This window comes from Phycodurus eques, chromosome 8 (assembly GCF_024500275.1).
Source record: "Phycodurus eques isolate BA_2022a chromosome 8, UOR_Pequ_1.1, whole genome shotgun sequence".
In the NCBI taxonomy this organism is placed as follows: domain Eukaryota; kingdom Metazoa; phylum Chordata; class Actinopteri; order Syngnathiformes; family Syngnathidae; genus Phycodurus; species Phycodurus eques.
The window spans coordinates 15,358,400-15,378,566 of NC_084532.1; the positions used below are offsets into that span (position 1 = coordinate 15,358,400).

The 20,167-nt window shown below is 40.4% G+C and overlaps 1 protein-coding gene across 2 annotated transcripts in view; it reads right to left on the reverse strand.

Moving 5' to 3' along the window:
• Nucleotides 1-15,134, reverse strand: part of LOC133405982 (regulator of nonsense transcripts 1-like) — a 22,313-nt gene extending 7,179 nt beyond the window's left edge. The window contains exons 1-15 of one of the 2 annotated variants that reach the window (XM_061683111.1): nucleotides 14,694-15,134; nucleotides 14,167-14,309; nucleotides 12,685-12,774; nucleotides 8,746-8,913; nucleotides 8,118-8,298; nucleotides 7,784-7,945; nucleotides 6,861-6,945; nucleotides 6,513-6,611; nucleotides 5,967-6,075; nucleotides 5,288-5,447; nucleotides 4,966-5,084; nucleotides 4,622-4,786; nucleotides 2,701-2,815; nucleotides 2,418-2,561; nucleotides 37-250 (exon numbers count right to left, since the gene is read on the reverse strand). In XM_061683111.1, coding sequence (XP_061539095.1) covers nucleotides 37-250; nucleotides 2,418-2,561; nucleotides 2,701-2,815; nucleotides 4,622-4,786; nucleotides 4,966-5,084; nucleotides 5,288-5,447; nucleotides 5,967-6,075; nucleotides 6,513-6,611; nucleotides 6,861-6,945; nucleotides 7,784-7,945; nucleotides 8,118-8,298; nucleotides 8,746-8,913; nucleotides 12,685-12,774; nucleotides 14,167-14,309; nucleotides 14,694-14,864 — 2,125 coding nt within the window. In that variant the 5' untranslated portion in view covers nucleotides 14,865-15,134. Of the gene's footprint in view, nucleotides 1-36; nucleotides 251-2,417; nucleotides 2,562-2,700; nucleotides 2,816-4,621; nucleotides 4,787-4,965; nucleotides 5,085-5,287; nucleotides 5,448-5,966; nucleotides 6,076-6,512; nucleotides 6,612-6,857; nucleotides 6,946-7,783; nucleotides 7,946-8,117; nucleotides 8,299-8,745; nucleotides 8,914-12,684; nucleotides 12,775-14,166; nucleotides 14,310-14,693 lie in introns of both variants that reach the window. The other variant, XM_061683110.1, reaches the window with a different exon arrangement.
• Between the last annotated feature and the right edge of the window lie 5,033 nt (nucleotides 15,135-20,167).

Here is a 20,167-nt window from a genome sequence, read left to right on the forward strand (position 1 = left end):
TGTTCCCACAACACAATAAATTTGACAGGAACAAACCTGCTGTGACACCATTTTGCAAGGAGCCCTCATAGAAGATGTTAGATGGGAAGGCGCTGAGAGCTGGATGCATTCGGTACTGGACCTGAAGGCGAATTGGCCGGATACCCAGAACCACCAAGCGCTCAAACAGCGACTGAGACAAGCCTGCCTTGGCTGCCTTCTTACACATTACCACAGGACCAAGCTGGCAGTGGTCACCCACCAGGATGAGCTATAGCGTGGCAAAAAATGGTAAATGTAATGATAGCTAACAGAGTTCACAAAAAGCTGAATAACAAACTTCATATTCGCTATAGGGTTTTACTTTGCTGTCTTTGCTGAGGGTGAACATTTTTGAACAAAAACATCCACTTCTATTTAGGTTTAGGTCCTAATGTACTATTTTAGTTATTGTAAGGCTAAGTTGGAAGATCTGATTTAAATTGTGACAAGCCCTTACAAATGAACACATACAGGGGGTCCTCAGTTTAGAATTGATTTGCATTCCTATAGCAGCGACGAACCCAAAATGTGTATGCTCCATAGACCATCAATAACCTAGATTAACACAGTAGTCAAGTCATAACTACAGTAAAGATTTGTGGGAAAAGCACTTCTAGGTCATAAATATAATACAATATAGATATAACAAAACTGTTGATGGTGCGAAGCCCCTTCACTCTGACAGCTCTCCTTGCATGCCAGCGTGTGTGCGATTTATTAATCTGTGTGTTGTGCAAAACAAATATATAGTGGGGCAAAAAGGTATTTAGTCAGCCACCAATTATGCAAGTTCTCCCACTTAAAAAGATGAGAGAGGCCTGTAATTTTCATCGTAGGTATACCTCACTGATGAGAGAAGAAAAAAAAAAGATCCAGAAAATCACATCTGATTTTTAAAGAATTTATGAGCAAATTATGGTGGAAAATAAGTATTTGGTCACCTACTGGCTCTCACAGACCTGTAACTTCTTCTTTAAGAGGTTCCTCTGTCCTTCACTCATTACCTGTATTAATGGCACCTGTTTTAACTCATTATCAGTATAAAAGACACCTGTCCACAACCTCAAACAGTCACACTCCAAATTCCACTATGACCAAGACCAAAGAGCTGTCAAAGGACACCAGAACCTGCACCAGGCTGGGAAGACTGAATCTGCAATAGGTAAGCAGCTTGGTGTGAAGACATCAACTGTGGGGGCAATTTTTACAAAATGGCAGACATACAAGACCATTGATAATCTCACTCGATCTGGGGGTCCACGCAAGATCTCACCCCGTGGGGTCAAAATGATGACAAAACGGTGAGCAAGAATCCCAGAACCACACGGGGGGACCTAGTGAATGACCTGCAGAGAGCTGGGACCAAAGTAACAAAGGCTACCATCAGTAACACACTACGCCACTAGAGACTCAAATCTTGCAGTGCAAGAAGTGTTCCCGTGCTTAAGCCAGTGCATGTCCAGGCCTGTCTGAAGAGAGCATTTGGATGATCCAGAAGAGGATTGGGAGAATGTCATATGGTCAGATGAAACCAAAATGTCATACGGTCAGATGAAACCAAAATAGAACACCATACCTACTGTGAAGCATGGGGGTGGAAACCTCATGCTTTGGGGCTGTTTTTCTGCAAAGGGACCAGGACGACTGATCCGTGGAAAGGAAAGAATGAATGGGGTTGTGTATCATGAGATTTTGAGTGAAAACCTCCTTATATCAGCAAGTGCATTGAAGATGAAATGCACGGGCAATGAAAGAGTGGCTTCGTAAGCAGCATTTCAAGGTCAGTCTCTAGATCTCAACCCCATAGAAAATCTTTGGAGGGAGTTAAAAGTCTGTATTGCCCAGCGACAGCCCCAAAACATCACTGCTCTGGAGGAGATCTGCATGGAGGGAATGGGCCAAAATACCAGCAACAGTGTGTGAAGACTTACAGAAACGTTTGACCAATGTCATTGCCAACAAAGGGTATAGAACAAAGTATTGAGATAAACTTTTGTTCGTGACCAAATACTTATTTTCCACCATAATTTGCTAATAGATTCTTTAAAAATAAGCCAGTGGTTTTCTGGATTTTTTTCCCCCTCATTTTGTCTCTCAAAGGTGAGGTATACCTATGATGAAAATTACAGGCCTCTTCTCATCTTTTTAAGTGGGAGAACTTGCACAATTGGTGGCTGACTAATTACTATTTTGCCCCACTGTACAGCAGTGTGAGTTCACTTTCCCCATGTGGGATTATAATGTGTATGATACAAAGAGTGCTCATTGTGCATCGCTCGTAACTTTGAAACGTCGCATATCAGGACCGTCATAAACTGAGGACCCCCCTACACCTATGACCTGACCTTAAGCCAGATATCTTTTACATTTTCAACAACTTGTTTGAAGAATCCTACCTGCTTTGCTCCAAGAACAACAGGCACCATACACTCAGGCTCGGTGGCCTGGGTGCTTTCGTCAATCAGGATGGAGCGAAACTGCATCTTGGCCAGGCGAGGGTCTCCTGCGCCAACACAGGTGCAGCAGATCACATCCGCGTTCTGAATAGAAAAGGACGAGGAGAATTACAAACCTCAAGCATCCTCAAACCCAACTTTTAACTTCTGGGGTGAGCAACTCTAAATTAAAAGGCTATGAAAAGAACACACTTGGGAGACCAGTCATTTTGGTTGGACTCACCATGAGCAGTTCCCTCTCAGCGGTGCGTTTCAGGGCTCTGTAGCGCTTCTCATCGGCAGAAGACAGCTCACCGGTCTCATCCTTTAGCTGCTGAAGTTTCTGAAGTTCTGGCATGCTAAAATTAAAACAATAGGATGACAAAGGAAAATCCACGTGAGCTGACAATTCAAATACGCAGACTGCCGCTCCTATCAAGCTTCCTTACCAACATTAGCTCACTGGATAATAAATTAGATCTTCAAATGGAAATAATATCAAAACACACAACAGCCCTCCAACGTTCGACAGGGCCACCTAATCTCACTCTCATTGTATTTGTGTATAGTGACAAAAAAAAGGCATTAAATTATATAACTGATTTGGTCTGGAAATTGTTAATGACCCCTGACAAAAAAAACATCACTACAAAATATGAAAATGTAGCTGTGTCTGCAAGGTTTCACGTTCATATTCTGTAAGACAGTGGTTCACAACCTTTTTTGTCTTGTGTACCTCCTGAACAATTTTGTCATACCATGAGTGCCCCACGTGTTGATGATTCTCCAACAGTAGAACTTAACGCAACTGATTATTGAATGAACATTATATTATAGCCTTAATTTGAAAATGTAATTTTCAGACATTGTCTTCTTAATTCAAAACAATAAAAACAAAACCTGTTGCCTTGAATATAAATAAAAAATATGAAATCATAAAATATAATAAACCTACCTTTGTTATTTACTGTATAACTCACAACATTAACCAAGTGCTATATGAACCCTCTCCTGAATCCAGAGCAAGTGAATGTATTTAAGGACATTTGAAACAATTACTTTGTTGCATGAGGAAACAAACTGAACTGGCCCAGAAGGCAACACCTTACTTAGATGTATAGATACTTTACTGATCCCGTGAGGGAAATTGCATTTACTAGCTTCATAAAGTTTTTAAAACCTTTCCACAGAAGCCAAACACTGTTTGTACGAGTGAAATGTAAAAAAAGCGGACAAATTAAGGTTTACACACGCACCCACACACTCGCAATTATGATACATGACAACACATGGCGTCACCACAGAAAAAAGTTTTATATTCCCGGTGACAGGTTTTGCAGTGGAAATAGTGTTTAAATAGTAAGGCAGTGAGTAATTTGTGACGGGATAGTCATAGTGAAATGTTTGCTTACAACTTAGCTGTGTGGTGCTGGGCTACCTCGCTACGCTAGCTCCCCCATAGCCGAAGTCAGCAGCAGTCCAAATGACTTTGACAGCTGTTTTCTTTGTAAATGTTATCCAAAATGAATAAGTCCTTCAGTGAAAACAATCACTTTTAAACAAGCCACTTTTGGGAAGGCAACATGGCTATTCAGCCAGTGGTCGTGGTAGCTGCAGTCCATTTTTAGATGTCACCATTTACCCACTTGTTGCTCTGTTAAACTCCTTATCAGGTGCCTCGGCCCGCTAGTAGGATAACGGGCGAGTGCTCAAAGAAACAACTAACCTTTCTTTCCCTGCATTAAAAATTTTCTCTTGTGAAATAATTTTCTAACAATATTCCCCAAAAATAAATGTACCTGTAATCTGATTACTTCTCTCTTTTCAGTAACTGTACCAGATTAGTAACTTTTTTTTTTTTTCAATTCTGAATACGTAACGGTACATGTATTCCGTGACACCTGTCCAAGCCTCTTGAGCCATGTGCTCGTGTACCCCGGGTTAGAAAACACTGCTGTAAGGTAAATGCAAATAACAAAGTACAGGTCTACAGGATTATAATTAATTCTTCAGTGCAAGAGCCAAAACTCTTACAATATATCCTGAGCAACCAAGGTAAACTGATGGTAACTCATATTCAAAATGGGCTCACGTGTGACCCAAACCATCCAGTAAAGATTAATTAATCGCTTGGGGCACTAGGACTCCAATTTCCATAGACTGACCTGTCCATATTGCTGATCTGGTTATGCAACGCCAGAAAAGACACTGGTGACTCAATAGCCTCACGGCTTTTAGCACACAGCCTGACCACCTTAAGCCCAGTCTTGTCAATCTTCTCGGTTAACTGGTCCACTGCAATGTTACTGGGAGCGCACACCAGGACTGGTCTACAAAGTCAGAGAGAGAGATAGAGAGAGATAGAGAGAGAGAGAGAGAGAGAGAGAGAGAGAGAGAGAGAGAGAGAGAGAGAGAGAGAGAGAGCGCAAAGTTAACAGACACAGTAGATGCTAAGATGAATTAGGGAATTCAGAACTAATCCAAGAAGAAACAATTCAAAGGTTGTTACCCGTTGCCCTGACGTGAAAGGTGATAGACAATAGTGGCAGAGGTAACCGTCTTGCCAGTACCGGGAGGACCCTGGATAAGACTGAGAGGCCTCTGTAGCACCGTCTTCACAGCATACACCTACGCACACAAACACAGGGCTAGTAGTACATATTATAAAGAAGAACACCAAAAGGGCTTGAACGGTCATCTGATACTGAACTCATGAAAACCCAAAAATCTTATCTTCCTAAATTGCTGGTCCCAACAAATGAATAACGATAACCTTCTGGAGACTATGTTCAACGAAGGGGGGAAAAAAAGGAAAGCTTGCTAAGTTTGACCTGTGAGTGATTGAGATCAGGTAGGCCCTGGGCAGTGAAGCGCTTGGGGAGCTGACACTTGATGGTAACATCTTCCACCTCGTGACCCAGCAGCTTGTGGTAAATATAGCCTGACACAGAGGTTTCATCCACAGCAAAGGTCTTCAGAGCACTCTGCATCCTACAATGGGGCATGCATAAATGGTTAGCATCACTGCCTGACATGGATTTCACCCATCTGTTATGAATGGACATATGACAAGCCACATCTGGTGTGGGATTACACATCACAAAGGAACACAAATGTTTTGTCAACCAAATCAAGGTAGTCATAAATGTTTGTCAAATGTTTTGAATCTTGCAATTTTCTGAATATCCCGTTGCCATTGTTAAAGGTTGGAGTTCCAATTTTCAGTCTAAGCACAAATCATGGGAAGGCCCTCCAAGTTCTGTGGCTGCAATGGTATTTTCCAGAAAAACAATGACAGTTGAACTACCTCTTATTTCCCTTTGATTTGATATTTGACAATCTTGATGACCTCTTTTTAAACTATATTTGTATGTACTCTAAGGTCCATCACCATTCACATATTACAACTCACCATCACATTATACCAAGTAATACCAAAGGTAGATGTTACTAAAGAGCTGCAGAAACAGTCCTATCCTTAGTCATATCTAAAAACTGGGGCTAGCCTACCTGTCAAAGGAAGTAGCCTTCCACACAAAGTCCACCTGGAAGTTATGAGGAATTTCCACAGGGGCTCCAACACTACTCCTCAGCTCAATAGCAATTTCATCCCCATAGTCTATAAAAGGAAGCTGTTAAGGAACTCTGGATCTTTGGAAAGTGTTTGAAAGAGTCAAGTTTGTCCTTTACAGTCGCTACACAAAAAAAAAAAAACTTGGCTGTAAAATTACATTAGTGCCACTAGGAGGCAATAATTGCTCAGCCCGTACAAAGCTCTAAAAAGGCCGGAGGTTATGGTACAACACACCCCACAGACCAGGAAAAAAAAAAAAAAAAAAAAAAGAGAGAGATTTGTTGGCAAAGTGCCAGCCTAAATATGGCACCCTTTCCGTAATATCCTACCAATAGAGGTTTTGTAAATGTAAGGAAATCTCCTGCCAATGTGAACCCAGCATTTTAACATTTTATTGGACAAGTATCTCCTCAGGGGGATAAAGGCTGTTCTGAAGTAAAAGGATGAACTGAAACCAGAACTGCTAACTGTGAAAAGGATACTGTCTGGAACTTTGATGACATGGCCGATCCCTTTCCACAGCGGAGCCAGGTCTCCTTTGTAGCGCAGGCAGATCTCATCACCTTGCATCAAGCGCATATCTGATATTGACAAAGGATATTGTTTTAGAGTGATTCACAAATAAACTAAATAAAAAAATTTTGGTAATGATTCCAATGACAATTTGTAATAAACAAAACCTGACTAGAAGCCAGTAAAGAACAAAACCAAGCATGCATGCATGCTACTAAATAATGACGGTTGGAGGAAGTTGTGCGCAGTCAGGGGGAGGAGATAAGATGAAGATCTTTCTGCATGACTGGGAAGAAGTGAATCTCAGGAATTACCACCTGAATCGGTCTTCGGCAGAGTGAAATATGCAATCCGCTTCTTATTCAGTCCCAAGTCCCACCTTACTGTTATATTATCTTGGGTCTGCAAACGGAAAATATGAAAAACAGAAATATAATTATTTAATCAAAAGTATACAAAAGTAAATACACTACTGTAGAGTAGTCAATATCCATATCCCTCGCTTCCCGTACACGCACACTATTATCTTCACGGCCCCCCGGAAAATCAGAAACCACAGACTCATGAACAACATGTAGGACTGCTACAGTATGGATCACTGAGCAGTCCCTCCTGAGACGATAATCTCTGCGGAACGAGGCATTTGCTGTGCCCAAGAGCTGCACGGATGTTCATGACTATGCCCGGGTCAGATGAACTGAATAATGTTATGCAAGATTCATTCACCACATCATGGCAGATGATTGACGAGAGCCAGTCAGCTGCCGTTAACTAGCAGCTAAACTAACTAGCTGGGTTAGTAGAAGCAAATGTTGCCAGCCAGCATGGATTTACGCATTTTACGGCTCCAAGATCGGCTTAAAACAGACCATGGCCACGATGCAGCGAGGGATCCTGGTTAAAGTAAGCCATTTTAAACTAAAAATAAACATTTTCTTACGCTAGCCAAAATGTGTAAAATGTCCATTATCGTGTTTTGACAAAATCTGCAAGCAGTCTATAGTTTTCAAATAATCCAATTGGATTTTTCATTTGTTGGACAATGACTTCTTTATTACAGAATAATACAAAGAGTATTGAGGAGATTGTGATTCGCTATTCATTCGTTACTGTCAATGCGAATAGCGATTTGGGATTTACACAGCGAGACTGAGCTCTAATATACACACAATGTTTCTGTCCTGTAAATACACAATCAATACTGTAGAAAGGCTTAAAATGAGAGTCACTGCACAAATACCTGAGACTCCTTGAGCTTCTTGTCGTAGTCAGCCTCCAGTTTGACTAAAGGACCAAAAATGTTTTGGTACTGGTAGGCATCCTCATAGCGCAGCAACACATGTTGGGGCTCTTCATCAACACCAGGCTTCTCCAAGTCCTCCAAGGTGGCAGTGGGGTTGTCCTGAAGGAAATAAAATTGCAGCATCTGTAGGCATCATCCACATTAAAACTGTTATATCACTGGTTGACACCAGTCTTTGCCAAGCAACCAACCACTTCCAGCTTCTAAAGGGTCTTGCATCATTCAACAATGGTACACTAGTGAATAGCCTTCCAGCATGTCCAGTGCCTACCTTCCAGAGTTCCTCCAGCTTGTTGATTTGCTGGGCAGTAATCTGCCGGGCACGCAGCTGCTCCTGCTCCGACGGGATCTTCACCAGCCATGAGAGAAAACAGCGGTCTTGGATCAGCGGCTGCCACTGGGAGCTATCCCAGTTGATGTCTTTCAGGCTACTCTGGCTGGCACAAGGCTGTCTGTGAGGAGATTTAATGTTCAGACAGACAGGACCACATGAAACTTGAGGTTTCGCTGTTCGTGACCAGCAGACCAGAGTTGGCCAATATATTAGAGCGTCAGGAGAGGTAGTAAACAACACATTTGTTTTTTACTGCATATATCTTCCACACGAAGTAGTTTCACAAGTCAATTTCAATTACACAGTTCATGGCTAAAAAAAATACTATATGCATTTAACAGTCAAATGTTGCCAACAGCATTTCTTCTACAATAAAACTACAATTGAAGACTGTGAAATGATGAAAAATTGCTGGCTACTGTTCCACTTGATTAAATACTCAGACATGAATTGCATACAATCAGTTATCTCAGCATCAAGACACAATAGAGACTAATCTGATGTGGCGATAAGACAAAATGTATCGGACATTGTGTTTCAGTACAAGTTTGCCACGGTCACTTACCTACAGAGCAGCACCACTACAGAATCAGCCTTGGCAGGGATGAAACCCAGGAGGAAGACGTTGCGACACCCACAGTTGTAACACTCCAGCACAGTCTCTCCCAAAGGTCCATCTTTGTGAAGTGTCACCTCTTTGCATTTGGCTCGCACCAAATGATTTACTATGTGGCTAAAAGTGAGGAGTTGAGAATGGTTACAAACTACACTGAACAAAAATATAAACACAGCACTTTTGTTTTTGCTCCCATTTTTCGTGAGCTGGACTCAAAGATCTAAAACTTTTTCTTCATACACAAAAGGCAATTTCCCTCAAATGTTGTTCACAAATCTGTCTAAATCTGTGTTAGTGAGCCTTTCTCCTGTCGAGATAATGCATCCCACCTCACAGGTGTGGCATATCAAGATGCTGATTAGATAATTATTACACAGGTGTGCCTTAGGCAGGCCACTATAAAAGGCCACTCTGAAATGTGCGGTTTTGCTTTATTGGGGGGGGGTCAGTTAGTATCTGGTGTGACCACCATTTGCCTCACGCAGTGCAACACATCTCCTTTGCATAGAGTTGATCAGGTTGTTGATTGTGGCCTGTGGAATGTTGGTCCACTCCTCTTCAATGGCTGTTGGATATTGGCAGGAACTGGAACATGCTGTCGTATACGCCGATCCAGAGCATCCCAAACATGCTCAATGGGTGACATGTCCGGGGAGTATGCTGGCCATGCAAGAAGGGGGATGTTTTCAGCTTCCAGGAATTGTGTACAGATCCTTGCAACATGGTGCTGTGCATTATCGCGCTGCAAGATGAGGTGATGGTCATGGATGAATGGGACAACAACGGACCTCATGATCTCGTCACGGTTAGTGTGCATGCCATCTGCCCTGAACAGTGAAAACTGGGATTCATCCGTGAAGAGAACCACTCTCCAACATGTCAAACGCCATTGAATGTGCGCATTCACCCCCTCAAGTCGGTTACGACGACGAACTGCAGTCAGGTCGAGACCCCGATGAGGACGACGAGCATGCAGATGAGCTTCCCTGAGACGGTTTCTGACAGTTTGTGCAGAAATTTGTTGGTTATGCAAACCGATTGTTGCAGCAGCTATCCGGGTGGCTGGTCTCAGACGATCTTGGAGGTGAACATGCTGGATGTGGAGGTCCTGGGCTGGGATGGATTATCTCGACAAAGGAGAAATGCTCACTAACACAAATTTAGACAGATTTGTGGACAATATTTGAGGGAAATGGCCTTTTGTGTACGTACAACCCCAATTCCAATGAAGTTGGGACGATGTGTTAAACAAATAAAAACAGAATACAATGATTTGCAAATCATGTTCAACCTATATTAAATTGAATACACTACAAAGACAAGATATTTAATGTTCAAACTGATCAACTTTATTGTTTTTAGTAAATAATCATTAACTTGGAATTTTATGGCTGCAACACATTCCAAAAAAGCTGGGACAGGTGGCAAAAAAGACTGAGAAAGTTGAGGAATGCTCATCAAACACCTGTTTGGAACATCCCACAGGTGGACAGACTAATTGGGAACAGGTGGGTGCCATGATTGGGTATAAAAGGATCTTCCCAGAATTGCTCAGTCATTCACAAGCAAAGATGGGGCAAAATATTCCAACAGTTTAAGGACAATGTTCCTCAACGTACAATTGCAAGGAATTTAGGGATTTCATCATCTACGGTCCATAATATCATCAAAAGTTTCAGAGAATCTGGAGAAATCACTGCATGTAAGCGGCAAGGCCGAAAACCAACATTCAATGCCCGTGAGGTGGCACTGCATCAATAACCGATATCAATGTGTGAAGATATCACCACACGGGCTCAGGAACACTTCAGAAAACCAATGTCAATAAATACAGTTTGGCGCTACATCCGTAAGTGCAACTTGAAACTCTACAATGCAAAGCAAAAGCCATTTATCAACAACACCCAGAAACGCCGCCGGCTTCTCTGTGCCCGAGCTCATCTAAGATGGACTGATGCAAAGTGGAAAAGTGTTCTGTGGTCCGACGAGTCCACATTTCAAATGGTTTTTGGAAATTGTGTACGTCGGATCCTCCGAGCCAAAGAGGAAAAGAACCATCCGCAGTGTTATGGACGCAAAGTTCAAAAGCCAGCATCTGTGATGGTATGGGGCTGTGTTAGTGCCAATGACATGGGTAACACATCTGTGAAGGCACCATTAATGCCGAAAGGTACATACAGGTTTTGGAGAAACATATGCTGGCATCCAGGCAACGTCTTTTTCATGGACGTCCCTGCTTATTTCAGCAAGACAATGCCAAACCACATTCTGCACGTGTTATAACAGCGTGGGTTCGTAGTAAAAGAGTGTGTGTACTAGACTGGCCTGCCTGCAGTCTAGACCTGTCTCCCATTGAAAATGTGTGGCGCATTATGAAGCGTAAAATACGACAATGGAGAACCCGGACTATTGAACAGCTGAAGCTGTACGTCAAGCGAGAATGGGAAAGAATTCCACCTACAAAGCTTCAACAATCCACCTACAAAGCTTCCTCAGATCCCAAACGTTTATTGAATGTTGTTAAAAGAAAAGGTGATGTCACACAGTGGTAAACATGACCCTTTCCCAGCTTTTTTTGAACGTGTCACAGCCATAAAATTTTAAGTTAATGATTATTTGCTAAAAACAATAAAGTTTATCAGTTTGAACATTAAATATCTTGTCTTTGTAGTGTATTCTAGTCAATATAGGTTGAACTTCATTCACAAATCATATTCTGTTTTTAGTTATGTTTAACACAACATCCCAACTTCATTGGAATTGGGGTTGTAGAAGAAGTTTTAGATCTTGGAGTCCAGCACACGAAAAATGGGAGCAAAAAAAAAAAAAAAAGTGTTGCGTTTATATTTTTTGTTCAGTCTATGTACTTCATATTTTCTGTCATACAGTGGAACCCCGGACTTCAAACATGTTTATGGTCACATGCACAAACTGTAAAACAACCAGCATTTTCAGCAAAGAATCTCAAAAGTAGATTTGAATTAAGGGGTTAATTACTTGTGTTTGCATTTTGGTAGCTTTCTGTGATGGCACAACAGGAAAGTTAAGGTTAAGACAAAGAGGAAAAGAAGGATGATAACAAAACTGAAAAATATTATGCACCACCACCACTACGGTACATTAATTGACAAGAGAAATTTGGCAGCTGAGTAATGAAATTTTGCCTCCACTAGTCATAATGCAATTTAATCTCTGTTTGTGTGTGTGGTGGTATGATTAATTAGCCAGTGGCAGTTTCTCTCAAGGTAAGGAGAGCTGTATCAGGTTTTGTTGGGGGGAAAAGGTTAGCAACATTAGAGGCCATCGTTGTCACTGCTATGCAACAATGAAGTACATGTTCGTTCTGAATGTTCAGGACAGTGGGGCTAAAGCGACTGTCAATGTAAATATAAAAGAATGGAATGGTGCATTCCAATGTCACCTCTGAATACCACCCTCTGCACATGTTGACCACCGCTTCACATCCTTTATGCGTTGTAAGTTTTATAAATTGTAATATACAGCGTTCAACCTATTTTTTATTTATATCACTGTTAAAAATATTAAATGCAATGCAAAGTGAACACCTTCAGTAAACCCTCTCAACTGCCTTAAAAAAAAGGCCTATGTCACACATCGTTAAAGGGTGAGCAATTTTATCATAAAGCGTTGAACTTTCTATTACACTTGTACCACAGTGAAGAATGTTCATAACTTGGCTGCCTCTAAGTGCGTTGTTAATAAAGGTTTTATGGTGAGGACAGTCTGACTAGTAAACAGGTTATTTCAGTAATTCCAATGGGAAAAGGTTTTCTTACATTTCAATAAATTCAGAGGTTGACCAGCCTCCTTGAGCAGATTGTTTGACATTTAAGATTCCTCTAAGATGCAGAAAGGATGCCTACAGACCTGCCAGATGTATTTCCACGTCCATTGCAGAACCACTTCTTGCTGGTGTTGCAGTAAACCACACAGGCTGGATCGTGAATACCACAATAGCTGAAAAAGGAAAGCATTGGACAACATTTGGATTTTAGTGCATGTAGTCAAACCATAGTACAGGTGCATCTCAATAAATTAGAATTAGAAAACTCAAATTACATAGATTCACTACACAACGTAAACTATTTTATGATTTAATTATTTTGATTATACTATCTTACAGCTAATGAAAACCCACATTTTACCATCTCCTAGAAATTTTAATGTTACATAAGAAACAGTCAAAAAGATTTTAATATGGAAATGATGTTAGAAATCCCCTTCGGAAAATTATTTTCTTGTGTTGAATGAATCTTGTATAATGTATGAGTTTGAATTGCAATGCTGAAATACAATGAACTCTACTACAATATTCTAATTTATTGAGATGCACCATAGCATCAACCATAGCAAAAACAAATTACATTCACATTACAATTAATGTGTCACTACACAAGAGAAGTTTGACTAGCTAATGGTGTGTGGCCAAACAGTACTATATATTTGGAAGAAAAAAAAATTTCAGTCATGACATTATTTCGTTATGAATACAGTACTTGCACATAGGAAGTAAAAACATTTCAGGAAGCTCGCCACAAGTCATCACAGTGTACTTTAGTATTTTGCAAAAGGCACCAATTGGCTGTTTGCAGTGTATATGAACCCTGCTATTATACTTCGATGAGTTCATCAATTTGATGTTCGCACACTACTTTTTTTTCTAGAAACAGAATCCAAGTAAAAAAGATTTTAACATGAAGCACTGTACAAGCGCTGCTTCAGGTTACTGGTCACTACTTTATGGCAAGGGAAAAAAATATCAACTGGACTAACTAACTATATGCGAACTGAAAGCAATGCGACTTACAACATAGTGCTGTAACACAAAATACTGTTGAGCTCGTTTTCTAGCCAAGATAGTTTACTCTTAGTTCCAGCTTTTCCACAAACATATCCATTTGAGGCTTTTAGGTTGCAGAAACTCGACACACCTATAACTCCATTAGAAAATCACGTTTTGATGTCATGCTGTAAACCACTAATGTCAGGGAAAGGCTTCTTTTGTGCATGGTCAACCAGAAGACAAAAAAAAAAAAAAAAAGCCATAGAAAAGCATTTACATCTGGAAGTGGCACCAACATAAACTATGGGGATTTTCTACATTTGTTAAGATTATTGAGAACAATAACTCAAAAATACAACATTAATGGCAAAAACACTTACCAATGGATATTTGTCTGCAAAGCTACAAACAGTACTCAACTTTTTTTTTCTAGAAACAGAATCCAAGAAAATTACACATTTTAATGTTTGTGTATGCTTGTGCATGTTCTTTAAATCCAGTGTTGTCGCAACTAGAACAAGTGTGGGTATTTCTCGATGTCGGCAACGTGTTGCTGTCAAGTGTACCTGCAAGCGTGCACGGGCAGGTCCTTCGTGTAGTAGGCGTCTTCTTCATCCTCCTCAAAATTGAGTTCTGCCAATAACTGACTGGCTTTAGCCACAGAATCTTCCACTCCGCCGTTATGGAGCCCCTCATCGGGACCGTTCACCTGCAGCACAATATACTATACCGCTAACGTGTTATGCTAACGACTCAAAGCTAATCTTAGCGGCGAGAAATCCCATTGCGGAAAAGACGCTCAAATAAAAGTTTCGTTAACGTCCCCATATTGTCTAAGCACGTTCCCCCCCTATCTTACTCAAACATATGTGGATTGAGTACTATGAAAGATGTACAATGAACGAAGACACACATCAATACTTTAGAGGTTAGTCGGAAGCACAAGCTAACAGTCGCAGCTAACGTTAGCAAGTGTCAAGCTAAGTAACGAGACGTCCAATAATGGCCACTTAGCATGCTAGCTAGCTAGCTTTGGCTAACGTAAGTAAACCGGGCGTTGTTATTTCTTCCTGGCATACACCGAGATGCAAACCTGGCTTTCCAGCTGGCTCTGGGTCTGGCCCTGGGTCTGAGTCTGGCTCGGGAGGGTGAAGTCGGTGAAGTCGTATTCGGAGCCCTGCGTGTCCGCTCCGAGTAACTCCGTTTCCTCCGTGTCCAAAAAGGTGAGGGTCTGGGAGCTTGGCCCGTATGCCTCCACACTCATCTCGACTCAACTTTCGTTTCACTCAAATGTTTTCGGACGGTCGTGCAAATAGTTTAGAGTCGGCACCGTATGTGCTCGTAGCTACGTGGACGTGAACCCGACACGAAAAGTCTTACGCTAAACCCGGAGGTAAAATGGTCCCGAACAGAACCTCGATAGGCTTCCGAAGGTCCAATAGTGACGGATTTCTGTGCGGCGCTCGAGGTATGACGTCCCTTACGTTTACAGTGAGCAGCAGAGAGAGGCGATCACATGAAGAGCTCTCACTCACGGCTCGTTTCCGGGTGTCGAAGGACAAACGTGGTGGTGCGCTGTTTTTCTAAATTAATCAATGTAAATTTAATTATCCCATGATGGATTATAATCATTGTAGTAGACAGGTAACTCGCATTGCCCATGAATGAATGTAGTTAGATGTCGTTGTATGTTTGGTGGTGGTCGGCGGGGCCGTAGGCACAGAATGGCAGCCACGCTTCCGTCAAACTGCTCCAGGGCAGCTGTGGCTACACAAGTAGCTTAACACCACCATGTGTGACTGTGGAGTGAATGAATAATGTGTGCAATTGTAAAGCATGTGTCAAGTAAAGCACTATATAAGTCTTATGCATTATTATCGTTATCGTATGATTTATATTATAAGTCTACTTGCACCAGGATTATATAAATCTAAATGTTTAACTGGTAAATGTCATTTAATCCATCCATCCATTTTCTACACCGCTTATCCTCACCAGGGTCACAGGTAGGCTGGAGCCTCTCCTAGCTAACTGCAGGCAGGAGGCGGGGTACACCCAGAACTGGTTGCCAGCCAATAGCAGGGCACATACAGTGGGTACGGAAAGTATTCAGACCCCCTTAAATTTTTCACTCTTATATCGCAGCTATTTGCTAAAATCGTTTAAGTAAATTTTTTCCCTCATTAATGTACACACAGCACCCCATATTGTGAGAAAAAAAGGAATTGTTGAAATCTTTGCAGATTTCTTAAAAAAGAAAAACTGAAATATCACACAGCCATAAGTATTCAGACCCTTTGCTCAGTATTTAGTAGAAGCACCCTTTTGAGCTGAATACTTTCCGTACCCACTGTATAGACAAACCACAATTCGCACTCACATTCATACCTAGACAATTTAGTCTTCACTTAACCTAACTAACCACTCGTCCACCGTGCCGCCTGGCGAACAGTTCAGGGTGTATCCCGCCTCTCGCCCGAAGATACCTGCGATAGGCTCCAGCACGTCCACGACTAGTGAGGATAAGCGATACAGAAAATGGATGGATATATTTATTTGCAATTCATTATACTCTATGGAAAATGGATGGGTGAATGAATATTTGCGTCATGCCCAATAACAGTTTTAGTAAGCAAACACAGTTGCAAAATGTTTTTTTTTTGTTTTGTTATTTTTTTACAAAAATGTGACACATCGATCATTTTTTAACATCCCAATTATATTTATTTAAAAGCCTTTCCTCTTATAAAGCCAATCTTACTTATTGTAACAGTGCCTTGATAATGTCAGAAGCAGAGAACATACATGGGATGTTCCCTAACAGAGGTACAGTACTTACAATAACTCACAGTCATAATGTTGAGCCCACATTGAGATTAAAAAATAGATTTGAGGTAGCCACACATTTGCCTGGAATATATCCAAATATATCTTTGAACTGACCAACATCTAAGGCCTTCTCCAAACAAAAATAAATAACAGCAAGGCACAGGAGTTAAAGGGGGTAGAAGTCTCTTGAAACAAACTAGCTATACATTTGTGAGCAGCTATTTCGGTGCAGCACGACCCATTCACATACTTGCACTCACAATGCCACACCCCGTTAAACATTAGCACCTACCAATTCTGCAAACTTTCCCAATCAACAATTAAACATATGACAGACTAAGGTTAAATGTACAGTGCTTGACAAATATATTAGACCACCTGTCAGAAAAAAATGAGAACAGACCATCCAGCATCATGGAGTGCTTTAATGTAGACTCTTTCAATGAGCTCTTAACATTTTATTATTTCAAAGGGGAATGAGGAATTTTAAATACAACCCCAATTCCAATGAAGTTGGGACATTGTGTTAAACATGACTAAAAACAGAATACAATGATTTGCAAATCATGTTCAACCTATATTGAATACACTACAAAGACAAGATATTTAATGTTCAAACTGATAAACTTTATTGTCTTTAGCAAATAATCATTAACTTAGAATTTTATGGCTGCAACACGTTCCAAAAAAGCTGGGACAGGGTCATGTTTACCACTGTGTTACATCACCTTTTTCTTTTAACAACATTCAATTAATGTTTGGGAACTGAGGACACTAATTGTTGAAGCTTTGTAGGTGGAATTCTTTTCCATTCTTGCTTGATGTACAGCTTCAGCTGTTCAACATTCCCGAGTCTCCTTTATCGTATTTTACGCTTCATGTTGCGCCGCACATTTTCAATGGGAGACCGGTCTGGACTGCAGGCAGGCCAGTCTAGTAAGCGCACTCTTTTACTACAAAGCCACGCAGTTGTAACACGTGCAGAATGTGGTTTGGCATTGTCTTGCTGAAATAAACAGGGGCGTCCATGAAAAAGATATTTCTTGGATGGCAGCCTATGTTTCTCCAAAAGCTGTATGTACCTTTCAGCATTAATGGTGCCTTCACAGATGTGTAAGTTGCCCATGCCATTGGCACTAACACAGCATCAGAGATGCTGGCTTCTGAACTTTGCGTTCATAACAGTCTCGATGGTTCTTTTCCTCTTTGGCCCAGAGGACCCGACGTACACAATTTCCAAAAACAATTTGAAATGTGGACTCATCGGACCACAGAACACTTTTCCACTTTGCATCAGTCCATCTTAGATGAGCTCGGGCACAGAGAAGCCGGCGGCGTTTCTGGGTGTTGTTGATAAATGGCTTTTGCTTTGCATAGTAGAGTTTCAAGTTGCACTTACGGATGTAGCGCCAAACTGTATTTATTGACATTGGTTTTCTGAAGTGTTCCTGAGCCCATGTGGTGATATCTTCACACATTGATGTCAGTTATTGATACAGTGCCGCCTCGCGGGCATTGAATGTTGGTTTTCGGCCTTGCCGCTTACATGCAATGATTTCTCCAGATTCTCTCAACCAATTGATGATATTATGGACCGTAGATGATGAAATCCTTAAATTCCTTGCAATTGTACGTTGAGGAACATTGTCCTTAAACTGTTTGACTATTTTTTCACGCACTTGTTCACAAAGAGGTGAACCTCGCCCCATCTTTGCTTGTGAATGACTGAGCAATTCAGGGAAGCTCCTTTATACCCAATCATGGCACCCACCTATTCCCAATTAGCCTGTTCACCTGTTGGATGTTCCAATCAGGTGTTTGATGAGCATTCCTCAACTTTCTCAGTCTTTTTTTCCACCTGTCCCAGCTTTTTGGGAACGTGTTGTAGCCATAAATTTCAAAGTTAATGATTATTTGCTTAAAACAATAAGGTTTATCAGTTTGAACGTTAAATATGTTGTCTTTCTAGTGTATTCAATTAAATATACGTTGAACATGATTTGCAAATCATTGTATTCTGTTTTTATTTATGTTTAACACAACGTCCCAACTTCATTGAAATTGGGGCTGTATAATGAAATTGAAAATTAATTTACCCCTTTATACCAAAATTTGGGCTGGCAAACTGGGGTTCTGAGAAATTGGAAATTCAACAACCAGAACATTCCACCACTAATCAATTTTCTTTGTTTCTGTTCAGGAATAATTATTGTTTTGCATCTAATATTGCACTGTATTTTTTGATCATTAGGACTGTATTTTAGCATTTAAAAATATAACTTTGGTTTTAATAACTTCTACATACTGGTTTACAGAAACATTAAAAAATATATATTTGGGTAATTACCAGTGCTGTTTATTTAGGGCAGTTGTGCCATAAACCATACATCGGGTGGTGGTTTAATAAATATGTTAAGCATTGTACAAGCTCTGTTTCAGGTAACTGGTTGCTACTTTATGCCAAGAAAGAAAAAAAATCAACTAGACTACTGCAACTCATATTATGATATATTTGAACTTAAAGCTGTGAGACTACTATGTAATGCTGCAACACAAAACCGTGTTGAGTTAGTTTTCTAGCCAAGACAATTTACTCTAAAGCTCCAGCTCTTCCACAAACATATCCATTGGGGGACTCAGGTTGCAGAAACTATACACAACTACAACGCTATTTAAAAAAAAGAAAAATAAAAAATCACATTTTGATGTCATGCTGATGAGCCACTAATGTCAGGAAAAAGGCTCCTGTTGTACATGATCAAACTGAAGACAACTTAAAAAAAAAAATACCATTAGAAAATCACATTTACATCTGGAAGTTGCATCAACACAGACTAAGGGGATTTGCTACATTTGTTAATATTACTGAGCAAAATAACTAAAAAATACAACATTAATGGCAAAAACACTTGGGTGGGGGTTTGTCTGCAAAGCTACATACAGTGCTCAACATAATTGAGTACACTACCTTTGAAAAGTAAGCATTTTATCTATTTCTCAGTGAACACGAGCAATTTTCTGAAGTTTGACAATGATTAGACTAACCTGTGGTTAAATTCTTGTAAATTAGATTTATTTTTTCAAACCTAAAGCGTATCTATGCTGGACATTAATTGGTGTGTATTTATTGCAAAAATGCAATAATAAATGAATCTGTTAGAAAAATTACATTGTTGCATGTGCACATTGCCAAATGTCATCTGCAATCAATGGCCCACATTCATGGCAGTTACTGATTCTGAGAGGAAACTCAAGGTTTTCTAGCAAATGTTGGGATGTACTCCTTTCTGTTGAGCACTGTATTGTAATACCAATGAACTATAAGTGAAAAAACTATTTTCTTAAGATAATAAAAACAGTTATGGCAAAAAAGTGGAAAAACAAGAAAGTGCTACAGAAATCATAATTTCCATCCCAAATCTGACTTGACACAGGGTCACATAGATTCTTATATAACTTGAGGAACTATGAATTACCTTGGAAAGCTTTAAACAAGGAAAATAGTTTCAGGCTGTACAATTTGGAACAAGGAAAACATTGTGCTTATAGACAAAAAATGGTACTTCCAACTGTTTTTGCATAGTGAAGGATGAAAGAAGAAGAAAATGCAATCTACGGAGTTCCTTTCCTATACATTTCATTAAAGAGGTCTTGATTCACTTTCCAGTCATCACAGTGTTACAGTGTTAATTGTTCCACTTTTGTTTACTTCAGAGAAATATAATCCACACATTGTCA